This window comes from Chelonoidis abingdonii, chromosome 8 (assembly GCF_003597395.2).
Source record: "Chelonoidis abingdonii isolate Lonesome George chromosome 8, CheloAbing_2.0, whole genome shotgun sequence".
Lineage (NCBI taxonomy): Eukaryota > Metazoa > Chordata > Testudines > Testudinidae > Chelonoidis > Chelonoidis abingdonii.
This window is the reverse complement of record NC_133776.1, coordinates 91443894-91467036: the sequence shown is the minus strand read 5'-3', so window position 1 is coordinate 91467036 and position 23143 is coordinate 91443894. Positions and strand designations below refer to the sequence as shown.

The window sequence follows — 23143 nt, the reverse complement described above, 5'->3', positions numbered from 1 at the left end:
AATTAAAAAAAAAACAAAACACAAATTTTGAAGGAAAGCAGACATTGTCCGTGATTTTTTTCTGCTTTTTAAAAACCCCTAGTTTTTGATCCAAAAAAAGTTTTGATGGAAAATATTTGTCCAACCCTTTTAATGAGCTTTAGTGCCTTTTAGCACTAGCTGATGCTGAGAACAGGTGATACCTTGTAAAGGTGACTTGAAAAGAAGTTCTCTCAAAACTGGATTTGTGCCAAGATGCAGAATGTTTATTTTTCCCAGGGCTTCCTTGGGGGGGGGGGGTGGAGAGTGCCCTGAGCCCTGGCCCCCACGAGAATACAGTATTCTATAGTACTGCAGCTTTTTTTTATGGAAGGGGCCCCTGAAATTACTTTGCCCCAGGTCCCCTGAATCCTCTGGGCGGCCATGCTCTGAGGCCCCTGCTGCATCCCACACCCCTTCTGCACCCTGAGCCCCCTGCCTGCACCTCAACTCCCTGCCCTGAGCCCCCACCACATCCCTCATGCACCCTCTGGGGGATGGAAAGGGGTGACGTTGGGGTGGGGACTTTAGGGAAGAGGTTGGAATTGGGGCAGGGAAGGGGTGGGAAGAGGCGGGGCCTCATGGAAGGGGTGAAGTGGGGGCAGGGCTGGAGGCTGTCACGGGAGTGTCAGTGATGTGGCCCTCGGGCCAATGAACTAGCCCTCATGTGGCCCTCGTGGTCAGTTGAGTTTGAGACACCTGGTTTAACTAATCTTGTGAACAGAACAACTGTTCTCTCCTCATTCAAATTTTTCCTCAAAAAACACTCCCTCTTTCACCAGGCCTATTAACTCTAGTCTTCCATTGTTATATAAAACATGTTTCCTTAAAGATTTTAAAATTATAAAAAAAATAACTGTTCTGAACCCCAGGTGGTATCATATTCTGCCTCTCACAGCCTGTATCTTTGATCCTGTTGCTCACAATCCCTTACTCCATATCTGTTATCAGTTATCACTTTAAATTGCAAACTCTTCAGGGAGAAATATTAGATGAAATTTTGCTCTGAATTACACTTGTGGAACAAGACAGAATTCAGTCCTTTATCTTTTTATTTCTGCATGGAAAACTGATATTCACTCACCCACTGAGCTACAGATAATAAATGAGGTAATGAACATATCAAAAATAAATGTCAGTTACACAAAAATAATTTGATTTGGAAACAGTAACTACTATCCTGAAGACTCCTGGCTACATTAAATTTTACTGGCAACTGTATTATGTTTGAACTCAAGCAAAATTAATGATCAAGTATTTGGATTATAAATTTTTTAGTGACAGGAAGCTTGTTGTTTCATTGGAGATGCGAGGTTACTAATGAAACTAAATCCAGGTTATAAATTAATAAATTGTTTTTAAGCAAGTTTGATTTCTAAAATAATAGCAGTATACAAATAAAACCATTTTCACTAAAAGAGAGCACAGAAATGTACTGGTCTATTATCTGAAATTCAATTTTCCTCTGACGTTTTGTTTTCTCAAAATAGAATGTCAGCACTTTTTTGGAAATATTACACTTACACTTCTATTCTAAATAAAAAGAGTGATGATCTGTGACAGACTAAAGGAAAGACATTTAAATATGAAGCACATATGGCCAGTGGTGCTGGAACAATTTTTATAGTGAGGGTGCTGAAGGTAGAAACCAGGTATTAGAGTTATTAATAGGACTGTCAAGCAATTAAAAAAATTAATCGCAATTAATCATGCTGTTAAACAATAATAAAATATCATTTATTTAAATATTTTTGGATGTTTTCCACATTTTCAAATATTGATTTCAGTTACAACACAGAATACAAACTGTACAGTGCCCACTCTAAATTTATTTTTATTATAAACATTTGCACTGTAAAAATTCACTTAATACAAGTACTGTAGTGCAAACTGTTTATCATGAAAGTTGAAACTACAAATGTAGAGTTACATACAAAAAATAACTGCATTCAAAAATAAAACAATTTAAAACTTTAGAGCCTACAAGTCCGCTCTGTCCTACTTCTTCAGCCAATCGCTCAGACAAACAAATTTATTTACGTTTGCAGGAAATGATGCTGCCCTCTTCTTTTTTACATCACCTGAAAGTGAGAACAGGCGTTTACATGGCCCTGTTGTAGCCAGCATTACAAGATATTTACGTGCCAGATGCGCTAAAGATGCATATGTCCCTTCATGCTTCAACCATCATTCCAGAGGACATGCATCCATGCTGATAATGGGTGCTGCTCGATAATGATTCAAAGCAGTGCAGACCAATGCAAGTTCATTTTCATCATCTGACTCAGATGCCACCTGCGGAAGGTTGACTCTCTTTTTTGGTGGTTCGGGTTTTCTAGTTTCCACATTGGAGTGTTGCTCTTTTAAGACTTCTGAAAGCATGCTCCACACCCCGTCCCTCTCAGATCTTGGAAGGCACTTCAGATTCTTAAATCTTAGGTCATATGCTGTAGCTATCTTTAGAAATGTCACATTGGTACCTTCTTTGCATTTTGTCAAATCTGCAGTGAAAGTATTCTTAAAACAAACAACATCCTGGATCATCATCCGAGACTGCTATAACATGAAATATATGGCTGAATATGAGTAAAACACAGAGCAGGAGACATACAATTCTCCCTCAAGGAATTCAGTCACAAATATAATTAACACTTTTTTTTTTTTAAATAAGCATCATCAGCATCGAAGTATGTCCTCTGGAATGGTGACCAAAGCATGAAGGGGTATACGAATGTTTAGCATATATGGCATGTAAATATCTTGCAATACTGACTACAAAGGTGCCATGGGAACATCTGTGCTCACTTTCAGGTGACACTGTAAATAAGAAGTGGGCAGCATTTTCTCCAGTAAATGTAAACAAACTTGTTTCTCTGAGTGACTGGCTGAACAAGAAGTAGGACAGAGTGGACTTGTAGGCTCTAAAGTTTTACATTTTTTTGTTTTGAGTGCAGTTATGTAACAACAACAACAAAAATCTACATTTATAAGTTGCACTTTCACGATAAAGAGATTGCACTACAGTTCTTGTCTGAGGTGAACTGAAAAATACTACACCTCTACCCTGATATAACGCTGTCTTCAGGAGCCAAAAAATCTTACCGCGTTATAGGTGAAACCGCATTATATCAAACTTGCTTTGATTCACCGGAGTGTGCAGCCCCGCCTCCCCCAAGCACTGCTTTCCCGCATTATATCCGAATTCATGTTATATCAGGTCGTGTTATATCGAGGTAGAGATGTATTTCTCATTTCTGTCATCATTTTTCAGTGCAAATATTTGTAATAAAAATAACAAAGTGAGCACTGTACACCTTGTATTCTGTCTTGTAAATGAATTCAATATATTTGAAAATGTAGAAAAACATTCAAAATATTTAATACATTTCAATTGGTATTTTATTGTTTAACAGTGTGATTAATACTGATTAATTGCAATTTTTTGTAGTTAATCGTGTGAGTTAACTGTGATTAAATCAACAGCCCTAGTTATTACTACTTCAAGCCATGGCACCCAGTTCCAGCACTTATACATCCTTAATTCATACAGCTGTGAGAAAAGCAGAGGTTTGAGTATCAACTATTACTTGATATTTTCCAGATTTTTCAGTTATGCCATAACTGTTTTATTCAACAATATTTTAAATCCGCTAAAGTCTAATTATTTATTCGCTCTGAGACTGAAAAACTGTAATGAACTTGCTGCTTTTAAACAAACTGAGCTCTATCGCACTGTAAATGTGATACTGTATAATTTATCTAAGTTTCTGTATCTGAATTTTTTGAACAAATTTTCTTTGTAATCAGCTTTTAGAGTTATTCAAGAGAAAATAATCTACCCTATATTTTCTATTATCCATAACATGTAGAAATCAAGTAGCAATTACCAAATAATATGCAGTAGTATAATTACTGTGAATTTTAACTCAGCTGTGCGCTCAGTTAACTATAATGGCTTGTCTATAAAGTAACTGGGCAATTAGTCTGCGTATTCTATAAAGAAAGAATCATTTTAAAGTTTTTCAATAAACACCCACACCAGATTTTTACATTTCAATATTTAATCCTTTTAAATATGTTTTCTACATATGTGCAAATTTGTTTTCTACAACTATGTTTTAAATCTAGAACTAGAAAAAGGATCAGGCCTTACTTGGAACTAATCATTTACATTGAGTACAAAAAGACCTCAATTGTAGTTTAACACTGAAGCTGAGAAATCAAGTGCAAAAGTTAAGGTTACTCCTGCAATATTAACCATTGCTTTGAACGTACCTAGTAGTATGTATTTGTCTTGTTAAACAGTGATATATTTTGTGTTATTAATGTAGGATATCAAAAGCACAGAGCATTTAACATGGCTCTGGTAAATATCGCAGGAAGAACTTCCATTTTGAACTTCTTGCCATTCGATTTCTCAACCTCCATCATGCTGTTTTAAATACTATTATTTGCATTTAGGGCCAGATTGTGGCCCACTTGTACAGCATTACAAGGTGCCCCATTACTACCTTAATATCCGTTACATTGCTCACAACACAGAAGGTGAATGAAGCAGCCTCTATAGAAACACAGAGCATAGTTAGGTTGGCATGTCAGAAAACGTACACTAAGCTAGGTACAGAGCCAGTGAAGTTTACACTTCTCCCAGATCAGCAGTCAAACTGAAGGTTTGTGTACACTACCACTTAAGGCGATGTAAATTATGTCACTCGGGGGGTGGGAGGTGGAAGGGATGTGAAAAAGTCACCCCCACAAGCAATGCAAGTTACGTCAACCTAAGCACCGTCCACACTAGTGGTATGTCAGCGAGAGACGCTCTCCCGCCAACATACTTGCTGCCTCTCGCTGAGATGGAGTAATTATGCCTCTCTTGTCAGCACAGCATATCTTCCCCAGACGTGCATTGGTGCAGATGAGCTGATGTAACATAGTAGCGTAGATTAGCCCTGAGTCACAGTATGTCTCCTCAATTACTCCAGACACAGTGCAACAATGCATAACCCCTATCTCAGGGAAGATCATTAATGCACAAACTAGCCCTCATTTTCCCTGACATTTTCAAAAAGAACAAATTCCAGAACTATTTAATAATAATATTAATAAGCCCACAATCTTCACCATAAAAATCAATCAAAATTATGTTAATATAGAAGCCAGAGTGATATCAATCACGAGACATTAAAAAAGGTCTTTTTTGCCAATCCCTTGTTTCTACTAATGGAGAATTTGAGTGATCCCAAGGATCCCATTTTCAGAAACAATTTAAGGTAGGCCAGGCCAGGATTATCTTCTCCTGTAGACACAACTCTCTCAACAGCTACTGTTGAGAACTCAGGTGATATGCAAAGCAAGACGACATCCCCTTTATGGCTCCTTTGTGTACAAATGGGCTTTCTTTCCCAGCCCCAAATGTTTCTGCTTATTTATTTACATTTGAAAAAAATCAGATCCAAAATATGCATGTTTTTGCTGCAGGATTTTGGCAATAATGCACAATATCAGAGCCCTCCAACATAAAGGGGGAGAAGAAAGTCAGTTTCCTAAATGAAATTAGCAGTTACATTTATACACATTCATGTAGATTACAAATCTGGAAAAGAAAGAAAAAGAACAGTCTCAAGAGTTTCTTGGTGGTCCATACATATATCAAACCAAAAACAGAGAAGATGTTGCCGCTGATACTAATGGTAGTAGCTGCGCCAGTATTTCAGTGATGTTAGCAGTTTTGGGTAAAATGCTATATATTCCTGGATAACAAAATCTTAAATATCTTTAAGAGAAGACTCACTGTCCCTCATTAATCAAATGAAACTGCAAGATCACTCACTCAACTAAAGCCACATCTCAATTCAATTTAACTTTTTGAACTACAGTTTAAAACTGTTTTTCAGAATCTTTATCTCACCAAATATATATGTGAAATTGAACACAAATCTGACCTCCCGCCAGAACTGTGCTCATAACAGAGCAGGTTACTTATCAAGTTATAGAGTTCATATGTTTGATGGTATGGGAAGAAACAGCTCTTCTGATTGCTATCAGTGTAGCCAGAAAGAATATTCCTTTGAAATGGGTGGGCTATGTTCCTTCTAATTTTATATCTTCCTGAATTTGAATCTTCTCATATAATAAATTTTTCATAGGTCAGTTAGCACCATTTTTGTAAAAATTAACAAAATTTCTATATAAACTGCTTAAAAGATATGACTGTTCATCCTTTGACTAAAGAACTAGAACACAATATTCTTTGCCTTGTGTTTTATACCATTTCATATTTTTTTATTTTTGTACACAGATTGACCCTCTTGGGGTAGTCTGCTCTTTGAGGGTACAAGGGTCTGCCCACACGGATCTGACTGTGGCAGCAGATACTTTTTTAGTAGCTGTTTTCATAATATGTGTTTTTCCAGATACATGTGGATTTACATCATGCCTGCAAGTATCTTCTTAGTTTGTTTTATATATTATATAGGCTGTTTGAAAATTTCAATAAAATATCTTAATTAAAAACAAGGTAAACTATGACATCTTTCTACTGTTAAAAAAAAAAAAGGCAGGAAGAACTTTTAGTAGATAGAGGGAAACATAAGAACGGCTGTACCGGGTCAGACCAAAGGTCCATCTAGCCCAGTATCTGTCTACCAACAGTGGCCAATGGCAGGTGCCCCAGAGGGAGTTGAGATCAAGTGATCTCTCTCCTGCCATCCATCTCCATCCTCTGACAAACAGAGGCTAGGGACACCATTCCTTACCCATCCTGGCTAATAGCCATTTATGGACTTAACCACCATGAATTTATTCAGTTCTCTTTGAAATGCTGTTATAGTCCTAGCCTTCACAACCTCCTCAGGTAAGGAGTTCCACAAGTTGACTGTGCGCTGCGTGAAGAAGAACTTCCTCTTATTTGTTTTAAACCTGTTATCTATTAATTTCATTTGGTGACCCCTAGTTCTTGTATTGTGGGAATAAGTAAATAACTTTTCCTTATCCACTTTCTCCACATCACTCATGGTTTTATATACCTCTGTATAAAAAAAAAAGTTTTGGTCAACTTCATATATTGTAAAAGAATGAAGTGTACTTTTTTTTCTTGCATCTTATCTTTAAAGCATTTGTTTTGTCTATACTCATTGTTCTTCCTGTACCTACCCAGCTGACTGTATTTCTGAACAATAGGTATAATGTAAGACTAAGCTCCATTTCAGTAACAGCATAAGTGTAAATACAGCTACAATAGCAACTACCATTACCATTTACAATCCGGATTTGTAAGAATTAAAGAAAAATTATGATTAACAAGTTTATAAGAGCTTTTGTTTAAAAGTCATAATTAGGGTTACTGTTGCTAAGTCAGTGACTTCACAACCTCTAAGAGCAAGCTTCCGTAACTTTTTTGTGCACGTATTCCCATCGACTTTAATGGGATCATTGGAACGAGTAAAGGTTGCACAATCAGGACAGAAATGTACATATGTTGCTCCTTTTATTGGGAGTTCGGAAAGGAATTTTTGTAAATAAGAGCCTCATCTCCAACATGGATCCTTCCACAAAACTACAATAAAGGGCAGATAAAGCCTAGAGATTGCTGGGAAACTACCAAAAAAATCTTCAGCTAAAAATAGTCAATCATTAAGACCAGTAATCTGCCTCTGTTGTCTGGAAATTTGGATTGCCTGACACACTGCATCAATGCATTAGTACTAATGGCAGAAACTTCAACTCTGCTACTTCTAGGAAGCTGCATAATAGTCCTGTTCAAACAGATTGCAACTATCATCAATTTCCTTGACTTCTAAACAACGTACATATTGTTTGGTAAGGCATAAGGGGTGTTTTACTATGCAACACACACTTCTCCTTCAGTGTGACGAAAGGAAGAAAGAAACCTACCCAATATGCAGAATACATCAGCAAGGATGGAGGACATGTCATCCCGGAATTCCTAACAAAACCAAAAAAAGACAGTAAATGCAGTAATACCACAATGTGTAATAAGAATATTTTAGTCTATTGTTTTAATAAAGAAATAGAGTCTTGACAGACATGTCAATTTAGATCCACTAACATTACTCTTGTTAAATCAATGAACAGGAGTGGTTTAACTATCTATTGTGCCTGATATGTTTGGTAAAATACAAACGAACATATTAATACAAAGGAAACCATTATCAAGTAAGCTGAAAAGTACTGAAAGAAAAATCCAGTAAGAAAAATCTCAAGGACAGTTAAACTCATGTCTGAGGATATGGCATAAGTTTTAAAAGTACACTGAATTAGAAATGCTATTATTAGAGGCTGGCAAGACATGCCCATTGTAAGTCCCTGTTTTCAAGTGCTTCTACAATTCAGTTTTGGAACTAAGTATTTTATATTTATTCTTCAACCCAAAGATGCCTTTTTTGGGTGCACAATTAAGATTCAATTAACCTGGTTTGGGTTCTTTTTGTTATTCTAAGGGGTGGTGATACACAGTTAAATAGAAATGACACTCTGCATGCCTTAAGGATATTCTTTTGCCTGAACAGCATATTGAAGAATACTTTAACTTCGGAAAAGTTTTGATTAATAATCAAAATTTAAAATTATTTTAAGAATGTACTGTGCATCAACAGTACATTGAATTTCCTAAACATGATTTTCCAGTTTACAGTTTAAAGCACATCCACAGCCAGTTTTATTCATTTTGATAATTACTCAGAACTATCAAGTGTCACAAACAAATCAAAGTTCTGACTTTTGCACTTACAAAATCCGAACCATGTCGTTTTTAACTTATATAAACATATAACACACACATTTCATTAAAGTCAAAATGACTGAACATCGCTTACCAACAGTGACTGTTTCAGAAATGGTGTAAATAAGAGGTGGAGTGCCAAAGGCACAAATGACAGACAGTTATCCTAAGTCAAGAGAACATAGGTACCCTAAATGTCATTTGTGCCTTTGAACATCTGCCTTAATTTCTAAGTTAAAAATCAGAGAATTTAAGAAATGGCTTCATGTAACCAATCATCTGCCAGACTGATGCCATACACTATGTACCCAAACACTAACACACAGTAACTCCAGATCTTGGGGTTCCCGTTTCACCCTAGGGTGAGTATATTGAAAAGACAATGCCACACAAATCAAGGTAGATTAAAAAAAATTAAATTAAAAAAACGTTTGTTTTAAATTAAATCATACATGGTTTTCTTTTTAAAAATATATCTATTTAAATCTGAAATTGAGAATCTATGTTAATTACTAAATTTACTTTAAATCTATTATATCATTTAAATAAAAAAAATATTCAAACAGTATATGTTTGCTGCCAGAATTTAATGATATTCAAACTACTGAATTGGTGGAAGTTGCTGAGGTAGCCTACAGCAGTGGTTTTCACCAGGTGTATGTGTACCCCTCAGAGTACACAGAGGACATCCGGGGGTACATCAACTCATGAAGATATCTGTCTAGTTTTACAACAGGCTACATAAAAAGCACAAAAGCAGTCAGTGCAAACTAAAATTTCATACAACTTGTTTATACTACTCTATATACTATACACTGAAATGTAAGCACAATATTTATACTCCAATTAATTTAATTTTATAACTGTATGTTAAAAATGAGGAAGTAAGCAACTGTTCAGTAATAGTGTGCTGTGACACTTTTGTATTTTTACGTCTGATTTTGTAAGCAAGTAGTTTTTAAGTGACGTAAAACTAGTTTTGTGCATTTTTGATTGAATTCCAGTTTCCATCTAAATACAACTGGGCAAAAATCCAAAACAATAATCATTTAGTAAATAAGAAATGCATCACTCACCATTTTTTAACATAATAAAGAAGTAAAAACTTAGAATCTAATTAAGTGCACATCAGCTATACAATTATACAATATGAGAAAAATGTAGTTAGATATAACATATCCTTCAGATCAGCAAAAAGAAATACCAAAATTACCATAATGGCTGTATTCATTTGCAAATCAATGTTTCAATGGTTACTAACCAGTGAAAATCAACCTCTCTTTAGGACAATAACTAAAAAGCACAACAGCCAAACAAAATTAAAACAGGTTATCCAAATCAATTCACCCTTTTTCCCCCGTCATAGCTTCAGTCCTGAGGTATTTTTAAACATGTTGGAAATTTAAGCGAGCTCCACATAAATCAGACATAGCATTAGCTAAAAAGCCCACAGCGCTGTTCTATAGCTACCCCAAACACCCACTCCTCCCTCCTGAACATTCTAGTATGTAAATTATTTTCTATAAGGTACCAATTGTAAAAACTGAAAGGCTTCGCTAGCATTGCGGGTACACGAAAGAACAATAAAGTTAAAAAAGATCCCAACTTTCCAGTCAAGAATGTCCCCCATGTCTATAAAACACTTGTTTCTCTCTTCAGATTTTCACCAGATGATCCTCAATATACTTTCCACGAATACCATTTTAACCTAGCCTTGGGAAATTTTCATTAATTACAGTGCACTTCAACAGGAAAGATGTAGCATCACCAACATATTCTTTACAGTGGTCTTGGCACAATAGTTATAATTATATACAAGTAATATTTATCATTTCAGTGTTTTCATTCCCTCTCTCTTCACAACACACAGTAGACCTTAAACTTATGCTGAAACTATAACGTGTTAATAGTCAAAAGTATCACCTTAATTTGGGGGGGTTGGGAGGGAGGTGGAGAGGAATAGAACAAGATGGGCAGAGTATCTGGCATGGAGTTACCATTCCAAGTCCACTTCCCCAAGCAGTGGTAGCTATGTTAGCAGGAGAGCTTCCCTCATCGACACAGCGCTGTCCACAGATGCAACTAACATCACTCGGGGAGTGGCTTTTTCACACCCCTGAGCACTTGAGTTATACTGAACTAAGTGCTAGTGTGTACAAGCCCCAAGAGTAAAAGCAGTTCTTTAGAAGTTTTAAGGAACTATGTCTGCAGGGTCTGGTGTGTTTCTGCTGATTTACCATTTACTCTGACTTCCATAAGTAATAAGCTAACTAAAATATTAAATAAACCTACAGCAAGTAGTACAAATATATACTTACTATAACATCACTGAGAACATTAGAAGCTTGATCGTGCTTTAGGTTTCCCTTGACAACATGATTTGCAAGCTCATACAGAGCCTGCTGGATATCTGTCAAACATAAAACATAGGATCACAAGTGTTAGGTAATCCTTGGTCTAACTTTTAGGGAAAATCTATTTTTTTCCCTCACTTCAACCAGATTATTTTTTGTAAAAAGCAGCGCTTTGAGGTCCCAATCTGGCCTCACGGTACAAGGCACTGAACAAGCACATAGCAAAATATGGTCCTTGCCCTAGAGATTCTATGGAAAGAAAGTTAAATGCCATAGACTAAAATGGGATGAATTATTACACCAGTCTCATGCACAACAATATGAGTTTAACTGGCTAAAGCTCAACATAAAGACACATTTACATAGTCTACATAAATTAGAGATTATGTCATGACACAGGAAAAATACTATAATAAACTAAGTTGCAGCTATAAAAATTAAAATAACCAATATCCACTTCTTTAGGTGGAAAATTAATAACTGAGTAATTTGTCAGGTTGAATACTTTGTAGAGAGAAAAGTGAGAGAAAAACTTCTATGACTAAGTAATGTCACATGCTTCAGAGCGTTATATTAAATTGCAAAGTTCTTCACTGCTCCCTGGAACAGAAACTGTGTGTTTGGGGAGAATTATAGAACATTAAATACATGCTTGTTTTGTACACGTGGTTCCAATAAGTTAAAAACAGATGGCTACACTATTTTAAATGTATAGAGAATTGTCTTTAAAACACTTATTACAGTGTGAGTAATACATTTATAATAACTGATGTGACTAAAAGCCAAAACACAAAGGAGGTACATTTTCATTATGCGTATAATTATATTATAGGCCGGGGTGGCCAACCCGCTGCTCCTGAGCCACATGAGGCTCTTTTACAGTTAAAGTATGGTTCACAGAGTCCCCCCATTCTCCACCTAGCAGACTGGAGCGGGGGGGGAAGCTTGGGGTGGCGGGATGGTGGGGTTAGGGACTTCTGCCAGAGATGACTGGTACCTATTTAGGGGGCACAATTTAAAGATCCCGCCCATGCCCTCCTAGGCATGACCTCCCTGCCCTCAGCAGCCCCTCCCTGCAGCTCCCAGGTGTAAGCTCCCCATGGAGAGGCAATGGCAATACCTGGGAGCTGCAGGGAGAGGCAGCAGCAAAAGCAGCGGCTCTCCCTGCAGCTCCCAGCTATTTGCCACTGCTTCTCACTACGGCTGCAGCTCCCAGCTTGCCAGATCCAGCAGCCGCCTTGCAGGAAGGGGGCCGTGCTGCAGCATGTTAACTGACCATGGCCGGCAAACCCTGGCAAAAATTGAGGTGGAGGGAGGGCACGTGACCCCATGTGTCTCTCCCTCCTGGCTTCTACCCAGCAGGGAGGATGGTGGTCTCAGGGCTCTAGCCCAGCAGGGTGCACCTGTCAGGGATTGGGGCTTCAGCAGGAGCGGGGCTGAAGCCCCAAACCCCAGCAGGTGGCTCCTGCAGGGCTGAGACCCCCAGCCCCGGCAGGCGCACTCCAGCTCTTGAATTTCTGAAGATTGTTGTATGTGGCTCAGAGGGTCAGTATATTTGGTCACTGCTATTATAGACTATGTCTACACTACAAGCCAGGGGTGAGATTTGGCTCCTCACGTCACACTGTCATTGAGCTAGTACCAATATAAATAGCAGTGTAGCCACAGTAGCACTGGTATTGGCCACGGAGGCACCGTTGAGTCGTAATGAATACAAACCCACCTGACACTAGTGCGTATATATTTGGTAAGGCTCACCCATGTCTCCGCGGCCACAACCAATGCCATAGTGTGGCTACACTGCTATTTATACTAGCTCACCGAGAGTTAGTACAACTATGTGAACACAAGCAGGGAAAAATCACACTCCTACCAAGCCATGTAGACATTGCCATACAAACACTCGGTTGAAAATATTAAACATCAACAGTGTGCTCAATGAGTACTCAGATCGTGGATCTTTTTGACGTAACCCAACTACTCAATACATTTGGGATTACAAAACTCTAACCTGAAGTTACATTAATAGCATGGAATTGTTTAATTTCAGAGTTGGGCAAGAAGTTCTTAATTTTCTTTAATGTAGTATTTCTGATGAAGGAACTCTAATTCTTCAGCACTTAAGCCAAACTCTAACTATTAGAATTCAGGAGGAGACCTAATGTGGGGACATGTAACCTCAATCCTCCGTATTGCAGCAATCTTACATCTTCCTCCAAAGCACATGGAATTGGCCATTGTCAGAGATAGGACAATGAACTATACGAACCTCAGGTCTGATCCAATATGACAACTCCTATGTTCCTGTCCTCTGCATTGAATCCCCTGTCATTGATTACGCTAATCTTCAAAATGATCAGTTAGTCGAAGTCAGTCACCTAACTCGACAGTCCAAGATTTCTTTTCCCCCAAGATCAGCTGCAATATTGAGTAACGGCATATCTTCTGAATAAATAATGGTATTATTTCAGAAGTAGATGTTTGAAGGGGTTGTTTAAATTTTGGGTGGATATTTAGGATATTTGAAATATATAATTTTCAAAAAGAAGCATTTTATAGTAGGTCAACATATGCTCAGTAATAATTTAACAAGTTTAATACCTTAGTCATCAGATGAGACAGAATCACTCTCTATTACACTTACAGACCTTCTGTTCTCAGCTTAAATCTCAACTTATTCTAAGAGAGAAACAGCATTCGGGGCATATGTTAAAAGACAGCAAAAAACTCTTGGGGCACAGACTGTCCTATCTGTTTGTATAGCACATACCCCAATGGAACCATAATCCTTGATTGGTGTTTCTAGGACACTACAATAATAATAATCAAAATACAAATAAATAATTCTAATATATAAAGGAAGCAGCAATTGAATTTGATATAGAACATACTCAGAATTTTAAGAAGTGCTGGTAGTAACAATTCAGACAAAAATAATATGAATTAATCACAGTTTTATTTTTTTATTGAAAGCACCATTGTTGTATCTAAGCATCTTAAAAACAATTAAAAAATTTTAAAAAAAGTGTTTTGACTTCATCAAGCTAATTTATCTTCTAAAATAGATAAATAGGAGTTCCCCGGTAGAGTGTGGGCCTGATTTCCTCTCACTAGTTTTATAACCAAAAAACACTGATTTAAATGGAGTTATTCCCATTTTACATCGTGAGAGCAGAATCAGACCCTTTTACATTTTAATTGAATGAGTACTGCTCAATTATAGAGACTGCATAAATTTCAATTTTTTAAGTATGTCACCAAATCTAGTTACTTTCTTCAATCAGAAGGAAACATCACAAGTTCTAGACAGCTTTATAAATTTCATTAAAAGTTTTAATCTCAAGTTTATAAAAGTCAATACAGGAAGATGATGACTGAAAATGGTTCATTTTTGGGCCATCAGCCTTGTATTAAAACAATGACTTATTCTACACATATTTGGGAGTTAAAATATATTTTTGCAATTTTACTGATTTAACATTAAATACTTTTTATTTTGCAAAATTAACTAAATCATATTTGTGTTTCACAATAATAATCCCCTCTGCTTTTATCGTTTCCCAAGGCAACTGTTTTAACAAGATCCCCAAACACCACTTAAACAAAGTAAGCAGCTTTGCAGACTCCATAATATTGAATCTTTCCTTTCAGAGAAACATACAGAGCAAACAAAGCCAAAATTCAGTTTCTTTTGTTTATGTTGAAAAATTATGCTTTTCTATTTGTCCTTCGACATTTTAATCATTCTAATTCTTAAAGCTCCCCATCAAAATTGTAAGTACACCCATTTTAGAATGAACATTAAAACCCTTTTAAAAATTGGAACTTTAGAAACTAAAACCGGCAATATATTTACCCAAGGAAGACAGAATTGGAAACTAAGAACTACAACTCTATAGGAGCAACCTGAACAATATGTTTAAGAGTTTATACTTGCATTATTAAGCTGCTACTTCTGTACATTCCAAGCATTTCTTATATACCCAATTCCTTTTTAGAATAAAACTCAGCTCTCCACAAAATGTAAGCAGTTGGGCTTTGCATTTGGAACTTCACAAGGAGCTATGGTGATGAAATCCACTTTTCCAACCAAAGACTGGTTGCAGGTCTGCAGAGCGCTTCTTTTACAAAATCTCAAACATTCACATAGAAAGTAACTGAATCTGTGTAAATGGATATCCTCCTTGCTGTATGCACTGAGCTCCCCTTCTTATTATGCAGCGATCACCATACATATATTGACATTCCATCCAGGCACACGTTTGGATCCTGATGAATTTCATATACACCTCTACCCCAATATAACGTGACCCGATATAACACGAATTCAGATATAATGCAGTAAAGCAGTGCTCCAAGGGGGCGGGGGGCTGCGTGCTATGGAGGATCAAAGCAAGTTCACTATAACGGGGTAAGTTTTTTTGGCTCCCACAGACAGCGTTATATCGAGGTAGAGGTGTATATACACACTCCAAGTATATTGGGTGATATCAACTTACCTCTGAAAGTCACATTTTCATGGCTTTTATTTTCACTGAGCATGCGGCATAACTGCAAACTGAAAAGAAAAATATTCTTTATACAATTTCAGTTTTCAAAATCAGTCATGAAGTTTAGTTACAAATAAAATTATACGGTACTGTTTGCTGTTCTATATCTAAAGTTACAAATGTAGTGGTACTTCCATATACCAACTTCTGGATTGCCACACTTTCTCAGCATGACTGCCAGAAAGCTGAGAAATTAAGGCAATATAAGGACATGAAAGTAGGCAAGGAAGCACTGCCATTTACATAATATCATTAAGAAGTGACATACAAGTATCTTTCTAATGGCCATTATTGAACTCTTACCCATATATATGTTTGAAATATTTGTTCACTTTTTAATGCTAGGCATAAAGCATTCACATGATTTCACAGAACATAATCCCAGCAAGGGGGAGAAGTGTGCACACACTACTAAGTAACTATTTTAATTTTTAAATAAAAATATAAAAATATAATTACAGGCTGGAGGGTTCTGTCCTCTGGATCATTGTCTGTGTTATACTGTGCAAATCCCTTATTTTAAAAAACATGTCTACATAGCATTCTAAATTACCTTGTATCCATTTTAAAAACAATACTGGATTGTGAAAGAGAAGACCTTATATATTTTAAGTTTTTTTTTTTTTTTTAAATAGCTATCTGTGCACCCAGGTGGGGTTTTGACTTCAAAAATGCTCTTCAGGGGTACCTGGGATCTTCCTGCGCTGTTCTCAATGCAAGATTAGGACCCAAAACATAAAGCAGAGATCTAAAAAAATGTGTAAATGCCTACATTGAAAAATGTAGTAGACTGCTCAAATCAGATTTTTTTTAAAGTTTGCAAGAGAAAAATTATATTCTTGTAAGGACCACAACTTTAGATATATTACAATTCATTTCAGAGTCTGAGAGAATTAAAAATGAAGACAGCATCAAAACTATGCAATCGCTATATTCTCTCATGAAGATATATAAACTCACAGCAGTACATTATAATGTAGATTATATATAAAAATATTAGGCTTCCTTGATATCATAACCAAAATTATATATTAACTCTTCTAAAGAAAGCTCATACAACAATCAGCCAGTCACTCAGGCTGCTTGAAACCAATGCACACAACTCCCTTCCAATCTGGTCCAAACAGCTGTCCTATCAATCAAAGGATTAGATGATTTTAAAAACAAAAAGATTATATATACTGTGTCAAACATTAAGAAAATGTGCAATTTCAAATGTAAACATAATGCAATAAGCAGGTTCACTGTACAGCTACATTATGGAAGTTTTCGTGCCACATGAAGTGAAGATATGGCTCAAATTATTCTTACTACTTTTTTACCGTCACAGAAAACACAACAGATTCTCTCTAACATATCACATAACATGGACAGGTCTAGTTCTAAAGCTGGGGCCAAGAAGCTTCTATTTCATTCTTTCACTAACGGTGAATTTTCTTCTATTCATTATTAACCAAGATAAATAGACCTTTAAAAGCATTTACAAAAATCAATATTTCTTCAAAAGAACTATTTCAGGCCATCTGATCTCAACCTAGTCTTTATTCGGAGTCTATGTATTTTTTTAAATATTAAGTAGATTAATTAGTACACATTACAGTCAGTCTATGAGCAGTCATTTCTACTATCTGCTTAAAATTAACAGTCAAACCAAGTCCCTGATCCTACACTGGGATCCACTCAGGCAGACCCTTTGGAGCACAAAGTCCTTCCAAAATTAGTTTTTATAACGGATCAACAAGCTGTGATGTTAATGGAACTCCACTGTGTGCTGAACGATTCATAGATCCAGCAGATATTAGTGCAAGTTCAAGGATTTTAAGTTGTTTCTGTACTACAGACAAATATAAACTCCCAACATGACAAACTGAAATAAGACTCAAAATATCAAGAATGCTCTTTCAGCTCCTCTTGAAGATCAACCCATTGTTTAAAGTGGCCAAAGAAATTGCTTAGAATAATATATAGATTGAATTGTCTTAATCTTTTTGTCAATGCTGACTATAGATATTGCATTTTTTAAACTTACAGTTGCATGATCCACTCCATACTTTTTGATACATTTGTCATACTTGTTTATCAAAATAAACAAAGACTTTTTAAGAAGTACAAAAGATACTAGCGAGGATAATATTTAGGGCTGTTGATTAATCACAGTTAACTCATGCGATTAACTCAAAAAAAAATTAATTGCCATTACTCACTGTTAAACAACAGAATACCAATTGAAATTTATTACATATTTTTGGATGTATTTCTACATTTTCAAATATATCAATTTCAATTACAACACAAACTACAAAGAGTACAGTGCTCACTTTATATTACTTTTATTACAAATATTTGTACTTTAAAAATGATAAAGAAATAGTATTTTTCAATTCACCTCATACAAGGACTGTAGTGCACTCTCTTTATCATGAAAGTGCAAATTATAAATTTTGGGTTTTTTGTTACAAAACTGCACTCAAAAACCTATGTAAAACTTTAGAGCCTACAAGTCCACTCAGTCCTACTTCTTGTTCAGCCAATTGCTAAGAGAAACAAGTTTGTTTACATTTAGGGGAGATAATGCTGTAATTAAGACACTTCTTAATTACAATGTCACCTGAAAGTGAGAACAGGCATTTGCATGGCACTGTTGTAGCTGGTGTTGCAAGATATTTATGTGCTAGATGCACTAAAGAGTCACATGCCTCTTCATGCTTTGGCCATCGTTCCAGAGGACATGCTTCCATGCTGATGCTTGTTAAAAAAATGTGTTAATTAAATTTGTGACCAAACTCATTGCTGGAGAATTGTATGTCTCCTGCTCTGTTTTACCGACATTCTGCCATATATTTCATGTTATAGCAGTTTTGGATGATGACCCAGCACATCGTTCATTTCAAGAACACTTTGACTGCATGCTTTCTGAAGTCTTAAAGGAGCAACACACTAATGCAGAAACTATAGAACCCAAACCACCAAAAAAGAAAATCAACCTTCTGCTGGTGGCATCTGACTCAGATGATAAAAATGAACATTTGTTGGTCCTCACTGCTTTGGACCATTACCAAACAGAACCCTTCATCAGTATGGACACGTCCTCTGGAATGGTGGTTGAAGTATCAAGGTACACATGACTCTTTAGCACATCTGGCATGTAAATATCTTGAGATGCCAGCTACAACAGTGCCATTCAAACATCTGTTCTCATTTTCAGGTGATATTGTAACAAGAAGTGGGTAGCATTATCTTCCGCAAACGTAAACAAACTTGACTGGCTGAACAAGAAATAGGACTGATTGGACTTGTAAGCTCTAAAGTTCTACATTGTTTTATTTTTTAACGCAGGGGATTTTTTGTACATAACTCTATATTTGTAAGTTCAACCTTCCTGGTGAAGAGACTGCACTACAATACTTGTATTAGGTGAACTGAAAAATACTTTTTTTTTTGGGGGGGGGGGGGTGCAGGGTTTACAGTCGAAATGTTTGTAACCAAAAATAAATGTAAAGTGTGCACTGTACAGTTTGTATTCTGTGTTGTAACTGAATATATTTGAAAATGATCGAAAACATCCAAAAATATTTAAATAAATTATATTCTACTATTAACAGTATGATTAATCATGATTTTTTTTAATTGCTTGACAGCCCTAATATTACAAAAGCCATCAACTCTCATGCTTCAGAGCATAATCTGATCACCACACTTTTATACAGTATTATATAAGGAGCAATATGTAGTGGGCTGTTTACATCTGCCTTTTGAGCATCCAGAACTGGTCACAGTCAAGAATCAAAACACTAAACAAGACAAACTATTAGGTCTGTTTCATTACGGCAATTCCCAACTTGTAAAATGATGTTTAAGTATAGATAACTAATAACTTTGCCAACATACCATTTCAGACTGTGATCTTGCTGGATCTCATAAGCAACCCTATATTACCAGCAATTAATGAATTTTCCTAGCTGTCCTCACCTTTCCTTCCTACTAACCGTAGATTGTTCCCCAGACACTTCTTGGTTCTTATTGGAATGAAAGTTGAAATTTTGTTTCTGTTTTGCCAAGCCCCACCATGCTTAAAGACTAAACATATGCTTGAGAATAGGAGCTTGCCCCCAATGAAAAAGATGGGTAAAACAAGTTTTCCTAACAGTTGTCACTTAGCTTTAGTTGCTAGAAATACAGGTGGTGTCCTTCTACAGCTCATCTCCTTCCCACACTTCATGAACTTAATCAGTCATGCTATGCGTTTAATTTAGGCTGCAAGCTCTTTAGAGCTGGAATCATGTCCTAGGTCTTCTGCAAAGCACCTTGCACCCTTTCTAAGCTTCTAATTCCTCATTTCTAGAACTGTTACAAAATATTTTTAAAGCACTTCATTTCAATATCTAAAATGAATACAAAATGCAATCAATAATTGCTTTTCTTTATTAACAGAAGGGATTAGTCAGTGTTTCAGAATAAAAATTCTATAAAAATTACTCAGTATGTACCGTCAAGGAAACTAGAATTTTGGTGCGCAAGAAATCTTCTGGAATGTTTGATAAAGATACAATTCTACACTTTTAAAACTGGTAACACTGTGGTAAGCCATCATGAGTGGACCAAAATCATTTTATAGTTGGTTTTGTTTTTTAAAATCATGGATTCAAAGCCTAGGCTAGAATACTTTCATGTAACATATTTCTAAGATAGTCTTTTTGTTACAAAATGGTTCAGCTGATCTGTATGAATCCTACAATAGCCAAAGACTAAGCTAATCCATGCCTTCTAAACTGCTGCAAATTTGCTTTTATAGCACTACAGAGTCTTCAAACACAATATCTTTACACAAGCAACTATGAAATATATCTCAACATTAACTTTGTATTACCCAACTATCGTAAGAGGGTTTTCAAAAATGAATCATATTGAACAGTTTCCTAACTCAAACATGAGTAAGAACTGGACCAGAAAAAAAATAGTAAGCCTTGACTACATGCCTTGTATGTGAAACCTATGATATATGAAAAATACTGTGTAATTTACCGAGCTATATCTATTTATATATTTTAATAGACATTGCTTATTACATTTGTATATTCTACTGTTCTTGCTATATACGCACAAAAATTTGTAAACAATGGCTAATATACGGTCTCTATATTTATTCACTATCTTTCAAGTTTATTGTGAATTCAGTTGTCAACACAGAATCCTAAACAGGGAAAGTTAAAAAGGAGTTTGAACTTTAGTTTTTTTATAGGCCCATCTACACTGCAGTTATTACTGTCAGGGGACCCTATTACCATACAGTTGTTTCATTATTTGGTCATAATACAGTTTAGTTTTTAGTATAAATCAAAACATGTTTAAGCCATGGTTATGTCAAGCCTATATATAGCATGATGCAAGGGCACTGACAACAAGGCTACTCCACTCCTTTCACTACAAAATGGAAGAGATCAAGGGAATTACGGTGGTGTTTGCAGAGGGCCTCTACATTCTCCATTCACCTCACCACCTCTTCCCCTCATCCAGCTTTTAAGAGAACTGTACAGCTGTGCCAATTTGAGTAAGGGAAATTAATGATGCTGTGAATACTACTATAATGTCTCACTCAAAATATTCTATGCTTAAAATTTAACTTTGAAAGTGTCATCACTCGTAATAAATGGCAAAGAGATGGAAGTCTTTAAGAGCTCTTCAGATTAATCTACACTATTAAAAAACCTTCATCCCAAGTAACAAGTCAACGTTAAATTGAGGATATTGTGAATTTCAAGTCAAACCTCCTGATCAGAGGCAACCCCAATACATAGCGGGCAATAAATACAATCAGGGAACTTGCCAAAGTGGAGACCTCTTATGAATAGGATCTAGGTCACGGCAGGCAACCTATGGCACGTGTGATGAAGGCGGCACGCAAGCTGATTTTCAGTGGCACTCATACTGCCCAGGTCCTGGCCACTGGTCAGGGGGGGCGGGGGCGGCTCTGCATTTTCATTTAATTTTAAATGAAGCTTCTTCAACATTTTAAAAACTTTACTTTACATACAACAATAGTTTCGTTATATATTATAGACTTATAGAAAGAGACCTTCTAAAAACTTTCAAATGTATTAGTGGCACACGAAACCTTAAATGAGAGTGAATAAATGAAGACTCCGCACACCACTTCTGAAAGGCTGCCGACCCCTGACTGGTGATACCAACAAGGCGTCTCTTTTCTCTGCCAAGCTCAGTGGACACAGATGGATTTGGGAGGGCTGAGTGGAACTTTCTTGGCACACACAGGCCCCCCCGCAGGAGCAGCAGGATGAACCATACACGGTAGTGACCACCCTGGGCTGGATCGGAGAAGAGACGTGGGCGTTCAATCCCTCGGATAGAAGGATTTCGGGGCTGCGGCCTTGCCCGGGAAGCTCAGTATTGGGGCGCCTAACGCTCCGGCACTGGCAGAAACAGGCGAACTCGAGAGCCTGGGGCTCAGCCCCGCGGGCGGAGACACTGGGGGGCGAACGGGGGGCAACGCTCAGGAGAGCTCAGCCCAAGGGCAGGAAGGGGCGCTTGGGACTCGTGCGCCCAGAGCCCAGCCGAGCCAAGGGCCGGGTCACGCCCCGGGGAAGGCGCTAGTAAGGGGGAAGGGCACAGACCCGGTACGGGGCGCTGAGCCCTTTGCGGTGTGGGGAACGCAGCCCGGAGCGCTGCCCTCTGCGTTCCCAACTCCCGGCCCCTCCGCCCGACCGGGTCCCGGACTCCAGCTCCTGCCTCCCAACCGACGGGCCCCAGGCTCCAGCGCCCGGCCCCCTTCTTCCCCCGCGCGGCCCCGCACTCACAACTCGCTCTTGCCCGATTTCTCCCAGTTCTTTATCCACTCGGCAGGGAGCGCCCCCGCCGCCGCCATCTTCCCCGTGTGGCGCCGAGAGCCCGGATGGGGGAGCGACGGGCCGGGGTCAGAGGGGACGGGCCGGCCCGCCAGGCATGACGGGAAACGGGCCCGGGGCAGCCTGGGAGAAGAACGCAGGCCCTCCCGCCGAGCGGCGACGTAACAGACCAGAGTCCACCTCTCGTCAGCGCGTGGCTGCTGCCCGCAAACCTCCCCGGCCAGACACCGCCCCACTCCTCGATGCTCCGGCAAAACCTGGGTGCAAAGCCTGGTGCATCAGGGGCCCACTATATTGTGTGGTGTGTGTAGTGAGGGGGGGTTTGTTAGGGTCCAATGTATTTGGGGAACGTTGCTGGGGGCGTTGTGTTCTCAGATTTGAGGGAGTTACCTCGGGTCCGGGGATACACTTGGTTAGGGATCGAGGTTCTGGTATTGTCTGTGTATTCAGTGGGTGGACTGCACGGGGCTGGATGTATTTGTGGGTTGCTGTGGCCCCAGCTGATATTGGTGTATGGGGGAGAAATTGGGGGCCAGCGGTGTAGCGGATGTTGGGGGGCCGCTAGAGAGTTCGTGTTACTCATGTCTTTTGGGGGGGTAGCTAAGTAAGGGCGTTGGGGCC

The 23143-nt window shown here is 37.9% G+C and overlaps 1 protein-coding gene across 3 annotated transcripts in view; it reads right to left on the bottom strand.

Annotated features, from left to right (window-relative positions):
- THOC2 (THO complex subunit 2) overlaps positions 1-22581 on the bottom strand; it is a 102583-nt gene extending 80002 nt beyond the window's left edge. For all 3 annotated transcript variants that reach the window (XM_032789912.2, XM_032789913.2, XM_075068836.1), the window contains exons 1-4: positions 22475-22581; positions 15612-15670; positions 11077-11168; positions 7912-7963 (exon numbers count right to left, since the gene is read on the bottom strand). In XM_032789912.2, the coding sequence (XP_032645803.1) occupies positions 7912-7963; positions 11077-11168; positions 15612-15670; positions 22475-22542 (271 nt within the window). In that variant the 5' untranslated portion in view covers positions 22543-22581. The remainder of the gene's footprint in view (positions 1-7911; positions 7964-11076; positions 11169-15611; positions 15671-22474) is intronic.
- Positions 22582-23143: the final 562 nt, after the last annotated feature.